The following is a 14,330-nucleotide window of genomic DNA, read 5'->3' as shown; positions in this document are numbered from 1 at the left end:
CACATGGAAATTTCTGGCTGTGTCGAGTTTTTTTCCAGCTGCTCTCGATGTGTTGTGCATTGGGGGGCGTGTACCTTAATGAGACTTCGGGCTGCCTGCAAAAAGTCACAGTAGAAGGGGTTTCACGCGACTACCGAGGCTTTTCCTACCACAAATACACCTCCAAACAGTCTACAATTGCTCTGCCACACATATAAAGGCATGCTGTGTAGTTTTAAGTGCATTCCAAGCCGTGCAGGATGACTGTAGGTAGTTTTAAAGTAGAGTTCAAGCCAATCTTCTTACATAAGTACACTTTTGACCACGCTGATCCAGAATCAGTCACTTCTGGGAACTGACCCACTACACCTTAGAGGACTACATCAGCTAAACAGTCTGTCTTTTGTGGACAGGTTTTTAGGCTCGGTGATCGAAATTTACCTGAGCTCGTCGTAAAGCATTAGCTAGCCACATTTCTCCACTTCCTACAGGAGCTCAACAAACTGCGGTCCAAAAAACAGAAAAGAAGAAAAAAACAACAACCAAACAGCTCGTGTTTTATTCCTTCTGGTTGTGTTTTTAACGCGGAACTGGACAGTCTCGCTTCCTTTTCAGCTGCAGCCTCAGTCAGTATGGCCTCCGTCCGCCCCCTTCCTCATCCCAGCTGAAGCCCGATACACAACAACAACCGACCGACAGTTAGCTTCAAAGCTAATCCGCCGCGGCGATGAAAACACCCATCCGCTGCCAAGCCCAACTTTCCCCGAAACGGATGAAAAACGGTCGTACTCACTTTGAGGACGCCCCCACACACGTTTCTCTCGGTGTTGGACCTCGTGTGTGTCCCGTGTTAGAGATAATAACGTTCCCTTTTCAATGGAGTCCGCACGCTGTTACAGCTCTCTCGGGTTTGTTTTGTTTTTCTTCTTCCTGACGGGTTCCTGGAAAGCGCGTGACTGCCTTACCACGTGGTGCGCCGCAGGGCCAATGGGAGAGCAGCTCGAGGCTGGACCTTAACATCCTGCAACATTTCACCATTGTTTCCCACTTTCTTGAGGAGGTTCAGCTCATTATTTAATAAACAATTTATTAGACTTCTGTCTGCTTTAGAAAACTGAGACCAAGCACTCAAAAGAAACTATCCCCAAATTTATAATTTTTATTATTATTTTAATTTCTTACATTTTATTTAGAAAGCTTTAGATTTTTTGTGTTTCTTGGGAATCGTGTTTCGCTATAATATGTTTAAAGTGATTTTGAATTGTTCGTCAGGCATTAGGAAGGGTCTAATCAGTGTCTAAATAAGTTTTTGTTTAGACACCGATTGCTTTTTCATTCATTTTTGGCCCAGTCCTTGTACCTAAGCATTTTCAGAGGAATATTCTTTGTTTGTTTGTGTGTTTGTTTGCTAAGACAGTGAACTCTGATCTATGAATCATTCAAACACACAAAGTCATCTGACTCAAGGGATGAACCAGTGTTGTTTCTACACATAACAAACAACTTAGCAAAGTACCAGTTTATTTTTTTTTAATCTTTAGTCACAAAACTTTTGCTGAATCTACAAAAATGCCAAAGATAACACAGTTTGAGAGAGATAAAATAGCATATATGGCACCAAGAAGGTGATTCCCAAAAAGCTGTTAGCTGAAAACTTGGGATATATCCTTAGTGTGTCCTTTGAGTGTGCAGTGTGTCCTTAAAAAAGTGGAGGACAAAAGAAGAAGGGGACATGCTAAAAGTCTATCTGTAGCAGATGTCATTAAGAAATGGGGAAAAGTATAGCAAAGACCTGACACAACACCTGAGAGATGCATCTGATCCTTCAGATGATCTATTGCTCACTGACGCCTCATCAGAAATGGTCTCAGTGGAAGGGTGGCTGTCAAGAAGCCATTAATAAGGAAGAGAAACAAGGCAAAAAGGTTGAGGTATGTCAAATTACACAAGAACTTATGGAGTGATGAATCCAAATTTGAAAACATTAAGAACAAAACACCATCAGTATGAATGGTGAAGGTCAGGAGAGAACGTCTACAACTATCTGCAAAACATAGTTGAAACATTCAAATACAGTTGAAATGTTACAAGACTCAAAACCAGGTCAGGCAGTGGAAAACACATCACACAAACACACAACTGAAATAAGCTAAAAAAAACTAAAAAAAACAAAACACTGACAGAGGCATAAAGGGAGAGAACATAAACACGACTGCAACAGTGCAAATTTTTGGTATGTGTTGGGCTTTATGAATCAGTCAATAACCCTGAATAAAAACAGGAAACTCTATGGGTGTGCAGTCACTAACACTGAGCAAGGACGGACAGATTCCCTTCACAGTTCTCCTTAAAAGTTTTGAGGAGTGATAATGATGGGGTGATAAAGTGAGAATATACTCAGATGCCATGCGAGTTCCTGGCGAGATCAAATGAACATCCATGGTTATGACTAACTGAGTAAAGAACAAACAAAGTTATCAAACAGCTTTTTAACAAAGAGTCTATATGATAAAACAACTTAGTGTCCTTGTCGAAGAACAGACACATCCTTCCAGATTCACCGAAGAAGCAGTGGCAAGCTGAAAAATATAATTTAAAAGCTTTCAGCTCTCTGACTGAGGAAAAGCAGGACTAACAGAGTAAGTCTCCATTGAGTTCATTCCAAAAGAAATTATCCAAAAGGGGGTCATAAAGCCAACTGTTCCAGGCAGCCTCCACCCACCTCTTCACTGGAAAGAGAAACCACCAAGTGTCAACACGGGTACAGACTGCCACAAACAAATTTAAATTTACCATTAAAACATCCTTGAAAAAAAAAAGATCCGACTTATATTTTGATCTGAACTAAAAGTCTTGATGAGAGAAAGGGAGCAGAAAAAAATTAGTCATTTTAACAGAAAATGAAACAACATAGCTCTTTCAGTTTCATTTTTACTCAGTCCAAAAAGTGAAAGTCCAAAAAATGTTAGTACAGTAGTGAGGTTAATAATACGATAGTTGGGGGGGTTTGATGGGTGGTCTTCAGATGTGGGGGTTTGCAGTCAGAGGACTCTCTTAAAGAATCACATCGATCTCTTCTGCAGACTTCCAAGGCAGACTTAAGTTGTTCTGGTAACATATGGTGGACCAATACCTCACTAAGACAAATATGTGTCAGTTTTTCCTCTTTAATTTGTTTCCCATCTGTATCTGTCAGCTGAATACAGCAGTCTTACAGACTTCCACTGATTTAATAGCCTCAGAGTAAACAGATCACATGCACATCAAACGGCCTGTGGGAAGCTCGGCCAGGCTGGTAAGGGATGGGAGAGAATCAGATAGAAGAGAACAGTATGAAATATGGATTGTGTGTGTGTGTGTGTGTGTGTGTGTGTGTGTGTGTGTGTGTGTGTGTGTGTGTGTGAGTGAGTGAGTGAGTGAGTGAGTGAGTGAGTGAGTGAGTGAGTGAGTGAGTGAGTGAGTGAGAGAGAGAGAGAGTTCTGTGGAATTTCTGAGCCTCTGCTGAAATTAGATTTCACAGGAATTCACTGCATCCTCAGAGCAACTCGTGTCTGCCCACTCAGCTGCACTGTTATCAATTAAATCCCTTTATTTAGCACACGTTTTTGGTTATGAGTTATCGTTCCGCCAGCCTAGAAAAGGATCATACTGCATAGTACTACATACTGATCATCTACCACAAGTGGTAGGGGTGAGGGGAGGAAGACAGGACAAAGACATGTTGTAGATGAGAGCCAGTGTACATCATGGAAATCCCCCAGCAGCCTACACCTATTACAGCGTAACTAAGGGAAAATTCAGGGCCACCTAATCCAGCCCTAACCATATGCTTTAGCAAAAAGGAAAGTTTTAGGCCTAATCTTAAAAGTAGAGAGGGTGTCTGTCTCCCAAATCCAAATTCAAAGCTGGTTACAGAGAAGAGAGGCCTGAAAGCTGAAGGCTCTGCCCCCCATTCTACTTTTAAGTACAAATAAACTGGCGGTCTGGGAGCAAAGTGCTGTAACAGGGTGATATGGTACTACCTGATTATTCAAGACCTTGTATGTAAGGGGCAGGATTTTGAATTCAATTCTGGATTCTCTTTTTAGTCCCTGTCAGTACTCTTGCTGCAGTATTTTGGATCAACTGAAGGCTTTTCAGGGAGTTTTTAGGAAATCCTGATAATAATGAATTGCAGCAGTCCACCCTAGAAGTAATTAATGCATCAACTAGTTTTTCAGCATTTATAAGCATGTAGTTGTAAATCCATCAGTCCAATTTCTTAACCACTTACCCCACATCTAAAATATGTCTAATAGCAATTTATAATTCTCTAAAAAAAATGCTATAATCAGTAGATGTATTTCAGATAAAGATAAACCATTTGGCTTGTGTCTGTATGATACATACACTCACCAACTACTTTATTAGGCACACCTGCTCATCTGCTCGTTATTACAAATATCTAATCAACCAATAACATGGCAGCAACCCAGTGCATTTAGGCATATAGACATACTCAAGACAACCTGCTGAAGTTTGAACCGAGCATCAGAAGGGGGAAGAAAGGTGATATCAGCATGAATGTTGGATGTTTGTTGGTGTCACATGGGCTGGTCTGAGTGTTTGTGATGAGAATGTTTACAGAGAATGGTCTGAAAAGGAGAAAATATCCAGCGAGGAGCAATTTTCTGAGTAAAAATGCCTTGTTGATGTCAGAAGAGAATGACCAGACTGCCTCAAGCTGATAGGAAGGCAACAGTAACTCAAATAACCTCTTTTTCCAACCAAAAACACACAGAAAAGCATTGGTGAGTGCACAACACTTGAAACCTTGAAGCAGAAAGCCAAACCATGTGCCACTCCTGTCAGCTAAGAACAGGAAACTGAGGCTACAGCAACTGAGGAATGGGCTCACCAAAATTAGATAGAAGATTGGAAAAAAAAAAAAAAGATTTCCTGGTCTGGCCTGCTGGTGTAAACAACCTAAAGGCATTATAAAAACGACTGGAGAGATATTTTATTGTTCAGTTTTCATTACTAATGATGTAATGTCCCAAGTATTTAAAATCAAGGGGAACCTTGCATCTGAAGAAAACATCTTCAGTCAATTCATTATGAGTTATGAAGTATATAAAGGTGCATGATGACAGGCTTGATGATTTGTGACTATGGTCATAACTCATCAAGCCTTTGTAAAACAGGGTAATGGTCACATAAATATTTAATTATAAGAGTTTGACCTAGTTGGCTATGTGCCCATCAACCCGGTTGATTGAATGACGAAAAAGTGCATAAGTGGTTGAGCCTTGGAAGACTTGCGTTCTATTTTCAGCAGTGTGATTGTTTTCCTGCTGCTAGGAAGCCAAGCAGGAGAAGCTACAGAGCCCATTATATGTTACATTACATTGCTGGAAGCCTGGAGATGGCTTTTATTGCCTTAAGTTTCCTACAGCAGCACCATCATCCGTTTACATGTAATAACCTGGAAATATATTTAATTGCATTTCTTTCAGTAGATGATTAAAATGTGTTTTTAATGTCTTTATCTTCAGTAACCATCTGATCTGATCTACATCAGAAATTCTGTGATCCAGAGAACGACCAAAGGACCTTGGGTAATCTTCCTGGAGATAAGGTCAATTCTCCAGGTACAGACGCAGTGACAGGAAAAACAAAACGAATAATTCATTGTGGAATAAGTACTTACCCTGTCAGAGTGATTTAGATTATATGCCAACTGGAGCACAGAATTAAAACTTCACTGGACACCAGGAGGCTTGTTTTTCAGGACTTTGCATTATTGAACAAATCAATTTTCTTATGTGTAATTATTAATAGAGAAGAAATGAAACCCTGTCTGCAGCACCAATAGTCAGCACTGAAGTAGACTTCTTAGTGTCCTTGTTTGAAAGCCAAAATGAACAATAGCTCGCTACAATAGAATAACTTTTATTCTATTAACAGTCAGAGAAAAATGCAAATTACTCTAAAATGCATTATTATGTGCATCAGAAAGATTAAATACAACATGTTGATTAATGCCACTTCATTTTTACATTTCAAAAAGAAATACATTTAGGCAAGTACAATATTTTACAATCAGTGTATGACATTTTGTGAAATTAAACACTTTGTTAAACATTAACTTGTTGGTTCCGAGTGAATTAAGGCATCTGACCTCTAGCACAGAAATAGCCCTCAGCTCATTATTGTTATCAAGTCTTTAGGTGGTCAAGCCCCCTCAATAGCCCCTCAGATCTCTCATATGGAGGACTTGATCCCAAGGACAGGAATCACTGGACTGAACTCCCCAGCTGGATGTCAAGTAGGTAAAATTGCCTTACCAGCCAGCTACAAGAATAACATGCTGTATACAAACCAATAAGGTCATGTACAGTTAGTTAAGTATTTGGACAATAACAAGCATTTCGTTAACTGATTAGGAACTGCAGACATTTTTATTCAGTCCTTCATTTTCCAAGGCTCAAAATTAATTGAACAATAATGCGACAAGCACATTGATGGCCAGATTAAAGATCTGGAGCTGACCTTCGATTTGATAGCTCTTCACTGGAACTCTATATCAGGTAAGAAGAAATACTTGATGCCTGTGGGGGTGGACATCATTAGGCTGAAAACCAAAATAAACATACAGAGAGACAGGAAAAACTTTAGGAGTGGCTAAATAAACAATCTGGTACATTGCGAAAAAGAAGGAATGCACTGACCAACTCGGAAACATCAAAAGGCCTGAAAGATCACAGAAAACAACTAAAGTGCATTATGACAGAATTATTTCCAATGGTTAATAAAAAAATCTTTACAACATCTGACCTTTATTAAAGAATGCTTTTCATTTACTGAAGACAAACCTGAAGCCACAGACACAAAAACAAGTAGCAGCTGAAGGCGGCTGCAGTAAAGGCCTGACAGAGTATCTAAAAGAAGGAAACACAGCATCTGGTCATGTCCATGGGTTCTGGACTTCAGAGGATTGGACTGCAAACGATTTTCATCAAAGTATTTAAAACAATTCTGGTATTTAAAATTATGTTTGTCCAATTACTTTTGAGCCTCTGGGGAACTCTGTATAAAAATTGCTGTAATTTCCAAACAGTTAATGCAACACGTTTGATAAACTCACTCAACTAAAGATGAAAATCAGCACTGTGGTGCTATGCAAAGACAAAAATGCAAATATTGTGTCATTATACAAATACTTATGGACCTGACAGTATAATGAGTAATACCAAGGGGCAATTTATTACTACTTTCACTCTGTTCTTACAGTACAGCTTTATTACATCTTTATGACTATACTAATTTTTACTTGTAGAGGAACCCCACCCCCCGTCATTTAAGTACTACTGTACTATTCAGAGTGCACAAATTGGGACGGGAATATTTAGACCATAAATACAGGAGTTTGCCAGATAATTCCAATTTCAGACCCCATTCGTCTTTAATTTGATCATGTTTTCATGATCAGAACTTTACAGCTGACACAGACAAGTAGTCTGAACAGTATTGAGATGTGTATTCGCTAGAAGATTTATATACGAGCACTGGGGCTACAAATTGTACTGTTCTGCCTAAAGAAGCAATTTTTGAAATTTGAAGGAAAAAAAAAAAAAAGGCTAAAAATACACAGTTTCCACCACATTGATTCTGAGGCCATCACAGTGTTTTAAATCAGTGTCATCAGCCACTTTTCAACACACAACAGAAATCACATTATCCATCAACTGAAGCCCTTTGGAGTTACAAGGTTTTCTAGAAATCCACTTCAGCCCAAATCCAGTGCAGATAAATTAGAAATTCAGAAAACAAGACTACTCAGTCACATGAAGATAATCAGCTGTCAGTGATTTCTCATTGTGTCTTCGTAAAAACCTTTTCCCCATTCTGAAAGTGAAACCCAAAATTTTCATGTGTGTGCTTTACATGATTAAAGTCCTCAGCAGAAAAGCTTTTTTCCCACTGAGGCTTTTAATGCTTGCGAGAAAATGGAAACATTTGTGGTCAGCAGCAGCAGCAGCAGCAGCAGCAGCAGCAGCAGCAGCAGCAGCAGCAGCACGGATCTGTCCTCTGCTTTTATTCAGTCCACTGTCAAAGCTGGCTGGCTCATTTCCCTGAAGAAAAAAATAAAAATTCTGCTGGATTATGCAACAAAAGCAGCAGGAAGGGGAGATAATGATGAAAGGGACAATAGAGCACTGCACCAGTGGCCACTACCATGGGTTGGTGAATAATTATTAATTTACAGAAATCCTACTGAGATTACTTTAATGAGATTTCATTGGTGGCAACAACCAGTCCATTAACAGTCCCTACATTTACAGAGAGTAGCAGCAGCAGTGCTGTGGTTTTGATTAGATGACAAAGTTAAATCAGTTACATACTGTACAACAGCTTATTGTTCTAAACGCTTTCTTGGCTTGGAAACAGAAACATTTGTTTAAGAAGAGCAGTACCAAAACCGTAAACTGGTATTTATATTCAATGGTGTTCATTAACAGCACTACCACCTCCTAACAGTCCGTACAGTATACAGTACGCCAGCTGGTGTTCTCCATATTTGCTTGGTTTTCTTACTTCTTGGCAAAGGAAAGGTCCTTGCGGCATCATTTTTGGATGGAAACTGCCAATTAGCATCGGCAATAAATCCACAAACAAAAGTGCAACATGTCTCTTTTATGTGGCACAGAGAATCAGTGAAGTGAAACAGGCCTTTTGAGTAGCAGAGCAGGACCAGAGTCTATAATGGTGCCAATATAATGACTTATGGTTTTTGATGTTTACGTTTAGTTAGGAGGCAGCAGGGTTATGTTCAACTTACTGTACTGACTGAATAAATTCGATACATTCACGAAAGGTTATATTATATAAATGGACATCTAAATTCTCTTGCCACTGGTCAAAATCACAAAAAGTTTATAATTTGGTTGGGTGAGTCCATACACTCAGACATACATCACATTACTCATCTGGGTCTTAGCATTCGTTTGTTATAGTTCGGTTTTGATCCTGTGCACCAGATCTCTCTGGTCCACCATGTCTGTCTGTCTATTCCAGCGGTGGTAGGCTAGCAGGGCGATGTTTTTGGCAGCCACTGAGCTCATCTCCATGGCGCTACCAGCCCACTCAATCCCATTGAGGTAGTAGAGATTGGGGTGCAGCTCCACAGGTGGCAGCCGCTGGCTGCTGCTGTAGCGAGGGTAGGCCTGCCACTCCGTCACCTGCACTGAGTAGTACGACCTAAAATTGAAGAGAACAGTATGATAGAGTAAAGCAGCCAATGATCTATGTGGGTGGTAAGATCACTAAATAACCTTTTTAAATAAAATAAAAAAAACAACTATAATGTATTTAGAGGATTCTGATAACAAAAAATGTTCTCCCCTAAACATAAATACCTAAATTTCACTACCTGAATAGGAATATTTGCTGGTTTTCTCTGTCTTATACAATAGTAAATTTAAAAACTTACATTAGAGCTTGACTGATATTTACCGATATCAGCGCTGGCATTTATCACAGCTGATACATTACAAATTCAATAGGACGAGATGGTAGAAATACCCTTCAAACATGTAATAAAAGCACAAACAACAGCTGAACCAGTCAGAGCCTAAACAAGTAAACGTGGAGTCTTCCACGACTTGCTGTAACCACAAATCAAGTTTATTTTTAAACTAAACTGACTCTTACATAACTACACTTAAGAAACGTTAGGGAACATAATCGGCCAATATATTGGATTCTTACAGATTGGTTTTAAAAATCTCATATCCGTCAGGCTTTACTTTGGACCAAACAAATACAGAATTGCCCAGGCATGACTATGGGATCAACTCCTGGGAAGAACATGGCTGACCTGAATAGTGTTTTGAGCTGAGACTTTTCCAGCAGCTGTGGGGAGAACACCTTGTAGACTCCAGCCTCCTGCGGCTGCTTACGCCGGAACCCTGCTGAGATGTTGACGGGACAAACACTAGCCACGCTGTTAAAGAACAGATCAGGTGTGTCAGTCGTCAAGACGCTGGCGAAAGGGAACAGACGGGGGTCCGGGAACCCAAAGAAGGAAGTGTTGAGGTAACCATGGACGATGGTTGCTACAGTGCTGTGATAGCTGCCAGGCAGCTCATCAAACGGAGGCGTGAAACCTTGAAACTGGACTCCAGACCCGACGCTAGCCTGTAGAGGCGTCGCCAACACTACAATGTCATACAGCTCTGATGCCGTCCCTGTTGCCGTGGTGAAGCTCAGCTGGTACTGGAGTCCCTCTCCTGTATTACAAAAAAAGCTCTGTGGATGACAAACCATCTCATTCTTTCTTTCATGTTTGCTTTTATGTTCAGCTCCCTCTTCAACACAACAGGTGGATTATAATATACAAAGGACACACAGACTCACAAAGAATAATCAATACCAGTAAAGCTGTCACAGCTGAAAAAAACCCCTTAAAAAACAGGACACATCAGGATGGCGTTACCTGAGTGGATGGGAGAGATGGAGTTGACCTGTGCCTCCAGCAGGTTAGCACTGGCCATTTTCAGCAGGCCTGAACACACCAGCTTGTTGCCTCCTTCCACCGCCCACAGGTTGTTCTGGGCACCAGCTAAAGACACAGCTCCTGAAACACACACAAGCACACGCGCGCTGAACAGACAGTGCCAAGTGCTTTAAACCAATTATCAGCTGCCCACACGCTTTCCTGTTCTCTCACTCCCACAGACCACCCCGCTCCCCTCTCACCTTGCCTTCCTCTTCTACTCTCAACCCTGCATCTCTTTTCCTCTCTCGTCCTTTCCTTTCTCCTGAGCCAAATCGGAAAGGAAGACGTTCAGGTCATAACTGTCCCCGAATGCACCTTCACAGCTGTTGCCCTCTTACTTCACTACTCATCACCCCTTCACTTCTTCCTCCACTGCTGCTTGCATCTTCCCACTTAGCTGACCTACAAAGGCTGGGATGCTGACATTCTGTCCGTAGTTGATCCTCATCACGGGTGCGATAACCTCATCAATGAAGCGTTGGGACACACCCAGCTCCAGCAGCGAATCGGACAGTGGCCTCCGGGTCATGTTGATGAAGCCGCTGCCCCCGAGAGAGTCCAGCAGTTCCTCTATGGAGCTAAAGGCGTAGCCGTGGGCCTGGTATTTGTAGATCCTATATTTCACATGCACAGACACACAAATTATAACAGTTAACGACTAAATCAGTAGACAGAGCAATATGGAGATGTTTTGTTTTGTTTTTTGGTTTCGTTTCCTGCTCAAAGTTATTCAGTCAGCAATAATCTATTGGCAACAAATCAGAGACGGAGAGAAAGATATAGAGGCTTGTGGTTGTCGACTTAGAGAGAAGAAAAGAAAGAAAAAAGTGATGAAGAGATAAAAATCACTTCCTGAGGGAGGAAATAGATGTTGGTGGTGGAGGAAGGAAAAAGCAAAATTCTGTTTCTGGTTCATTTTTCAAGGCAAAACTGAGCAGAGGAAATATAAATGTAAGCAAAAGATTTGACATGATATCTGAAATACACTCATGCAATTCTACACTGTATATTTGTGTTGATGGAGGATAGAGACAAGTTTCATGTCAGTGGTCCTTTCTCTCTGGCAAATCCCAGGCAGATGGCTATCTATATTTACGCAGACCTCATGCTCGGAAAGGCACACAATGAGTCAAGGTTTTGCAGTTATTATGGCTGCAGATGCCTAAGGCGCAGAGAGCAATAAATAGCTCAAAAACAGGCTTCCCCCACTGACTGCAACACCAGAAGGGAATGCTGTGCACATTTTAAGGGCAAGACCTTATCTTTGAGATAGAAAAAACAATTTTGGGAAGAAAAGCACTCAAGGCATGAATGACTCAGCTGGATCTGCAGTGCCAATTTTGGAGCATTCCTGTCATTACCACTAATCAACTAATAATACTGCCACCAGAAAAAAGCAGGAGAAAAAATGAGCATTAAGAAATAAACAAAGCTTTGCTTCCACTTGCAGAGACACCCACAACAAAGTTATGATACCCTGACAGTGCAGTTTGTAGCGGCACCCCTGCCACATCCCATCAAGTGTCCAACATGCAAAGAAGCTGAAGAGACAAAATAATAAAATCAAGGCACTAAAATTTCTGACTCACCTCATAAACTTCTCCATAATCTCCTCCACCCACATCTGCAGACGTATGAAGCTAATACCATAGCGCCACCACAGCCGGAACAGGTCGAGCAGGTACCAGTCCGTCTCCTCCAGAATCACCTCTTCGCCGTTAAATACCGCCATCTTTCCGGCCACGTTGCGACGATACTTCAAACCTTGTTTGGGCAAACACAGGACGACACGGAGGACCAACATAGTGTCAGGTTTCTAATTTTCCTCTTGTAAAGTGATCGCTTTTGCTGGGGAATATTTAAAAAAAACGCAAGAATCCCTCCCCTGGTTTGAAAAAGCAAAGAAAAATTTTAAAATCTGACCTCTGCTGTGACTAATTAATGTCTTTGTCCATAAACTCACCCAGCTGCTTGACAAACTCCTGCATGTGGAGGTTGAGTGAGTGAATAATGGAGCCTCCAGACTCATAGTCGTTGTGATTGACGGTTACGGTGGCGAGACGGCCTCCCACCTCTCCCTTCTCAAACACGTCCACCTGGACCTCTGGGCCAAAGTGCTGCCGCAGGAAGTGGGCAGTGGCGCTGCCTCCTATCCCTGCCCCAACCACAGCTGGAGAGCAAGAGACACAGAGTGAGGTTGGGTGATGAAATGTGCCTTAAATCTTACGGAGATCTATAATACAGTGTAAATTTGCTGTTTGCAAAACAACAACATAAAAAGACCCAAAATACCAAATATCATGCTTATGATGACAGTATGAAAAACTTCTGACTGCAACTGTATGTAAAAGGAAAAAGGAATTTAAAAGGAATTTATTACTTTGATGTTTAACTTAAAAAACAAACAAACACATTATTATTTTGTTTTTTCAAGTGTAAGATTTGCTGTATTTCCTCTTTTGTGCTTTTATATTTTCCGTCATATCTTTAGGTTTTTTGGGCCTCCTGGCTGGTGATGACAGCTGAAGCTTTACTTCCTGTTTATTTGAATAAAGGTTGCTTCAAAAAGCAAATTAACAGATAACTCGTGTCTATAATTAAGCTTTCTTAATCACGTGACACACAATGTTCAGGCTAGGTTAGTGTTTGCCTTTATCTTCAGTATCAGAGACCCCTGATGGATGCTGCTTATTCATCAGCCCTCAGACTGACTGAGAGGCTAACATTAGCTGAACTAAACAGCTAACTAGGATGGTTTAATAACTGCTTTTCTTGCCTATCTTTGAAGGCGGAGCTCCGTCGACAGGACCGTGTTCCTCCGGGTCTGCGACAACAAACCGGGCTGCCAACACAGCGACGAAAAGAGGGAGCAAAGAGCAGCCCATAGCGACAGCAAAGCAGCGATGATCGGATGGAGAGGAGAGGATGCGACCGTTAGGCTAATAGCACACGAGGCTAGCTTCTACCTTCTCTGTGCGTTCACAACAGTAGAAACTCAACGGAGTGACGATTAACATGTAAGTAAATGAGGCCGAATAAGACGAGAATACAGCACAAAGGATGGATGGTGATGATGATGATGGTGCAGCAGTTGGACCGCCACTCACGTCTACGTCCGGCAATATCACGTGATCCAAACAGATTTTTTCGACCAATCAGAGACGGCCGACTGCTGTGTCGTGCATGTCAGTGGTTTTCAAGATTACTGCTTCCAAATTACGCTGAAAAGCAGACCTTTAATGATATCTATAGAAAATATATATATTATATAGCATTTTTGGTTGTCAGATGAACGCATCTTTGTTCATTGCTTTGTTTCTGGTGCCCTCTTATAGAACGTGAAGTTTTTTTTTTAAGGAGAGATTGGATTTCAGTTGCCTCTTTCACTTGCTTGGCGGAATGCTGGCATTAGTTAATACCTTCCAGAAAATGACTCACTGTCACTGGAGGCTGTTTACATCCAGCTGAAACCATAAAGCAAACTGCTTTCACAGGAAATTTCCACCCCTCAGGTGGTTTTGTGTCAGAGGGACAGCTCTGGAGACAAAATTACAGAGACAAGGCTGAGATGGTTGGGACACGTACAGAGGAGGGATATGTTTTTTTTTTCAATATATTACTTAAAATTGTGTGTATTGTACAATTTATTTAGGTTTGTCACTAAAAAAAATAAATTTCAAAAACACACATTTAAAATATGATACACTTGTTGTTACAGGGTTAAGGAGTATTTTATAAATACTTGCAGTTTTAATAACTGCCTAAATAAGTGTCCCGGTGCACTTAAAGATTCTTGCTGAGCAGCAAGACT

At 41.0% G+C, this 14,330-nt stretch overlaps 2 protein-coding genes across 5 annotated transcripts in view; both read right to left on the bottom strand.

Moving 5' to 3' along the window:
- crebrf (creb3 regulatory factor) overlaps nucleotides 1-914 on the bottom strand; it is a 34,472-nt gene extending 33,558 nt beyond the window's left edge. For 2 of the 3 annotated variants that reach the window (XM_014407827.4, XM_014407824.4), the window contains exon 1: nucleotides 773-914. The gene's annotated coding sequence lies outside the window, so the exon portion shown is untranslated. Of the gene's footprint in view, nucleotides 1-420; nucleotides 640-772 lie in introns of those variants that run through there. The other variant, XM_014407825.4, reaches the window with a different exon arrangement.
- Nucleotides 915-5,894: 4,980 nt separating this feature from the next.
- Nucleotides 5,895-13,747, bottom strand: pcyox1l (prenylcysteine oxidase 1 like). 2 transcript variants are annotated; one of them, XM_024804073.2, is made up of 9 exons: nucleotides 13,296-13,747; nucleotides 12,483-12,689; nucleotides 12,109-12,283; nucleotides 10,873-11,133; nucleotides 10,720-10,781; nucleotides 10,457-10,597; nucleotides 9,839-10,250; nucleotides 8,935-9,219; nucleotides 5,895-8,093 (listed from the first exon to the last, which is right to left on the bottom strand). In XM_024804073.2, exons 1-8 carry the CDS (start codon nucleotides 13,402-13,404, stop codon nucleotides 8,970-8,972), a joined length of 1,617 nt encoding a protein of 538 aa, XP_024659841.2. In that variant the 5' UTR covers nucleotides 13,405-13,747; the 3' UTR covers nucleotides 5,895-8,093; nucleotides 8,935-8,969. The 2 variants fall into 2 exon arrangements, with proteins under 2 accessions (XP_024659841.2, XP_024659842.2); XM_024804074.2 differs by lacking the exon at nucleotides 10,720-10,781 and having other exon boundaries at nucleotides 5,895-9,219; nucleotides 10,922-11,133; nucleotides 13,296-13,738.
- Between the last annotated feature and the right edge of the window lie 583 nt (nucleotides 13,748-14,330).

Source organism: Maylandia zebra, linkage group LG10 (genome assembly GCF_041146795.1).
Source record: "Maylandia zebra isolate NMK-2024a linkage group LG10, Mzebra_GT3a, whole genome shotgun sequence".
In the NCBI taxonomy this organism is placed as follows: Eukaryota; Metazoa; Chordata; class Actinopteri; order Cichliformes; family Cichlidae; genus Maylandia; species Maylandia zebra.
Note: the sequence above shows the minus strand (reverse complement) of the source record. Positions and strands in the feature narration are given on the sequence as shown.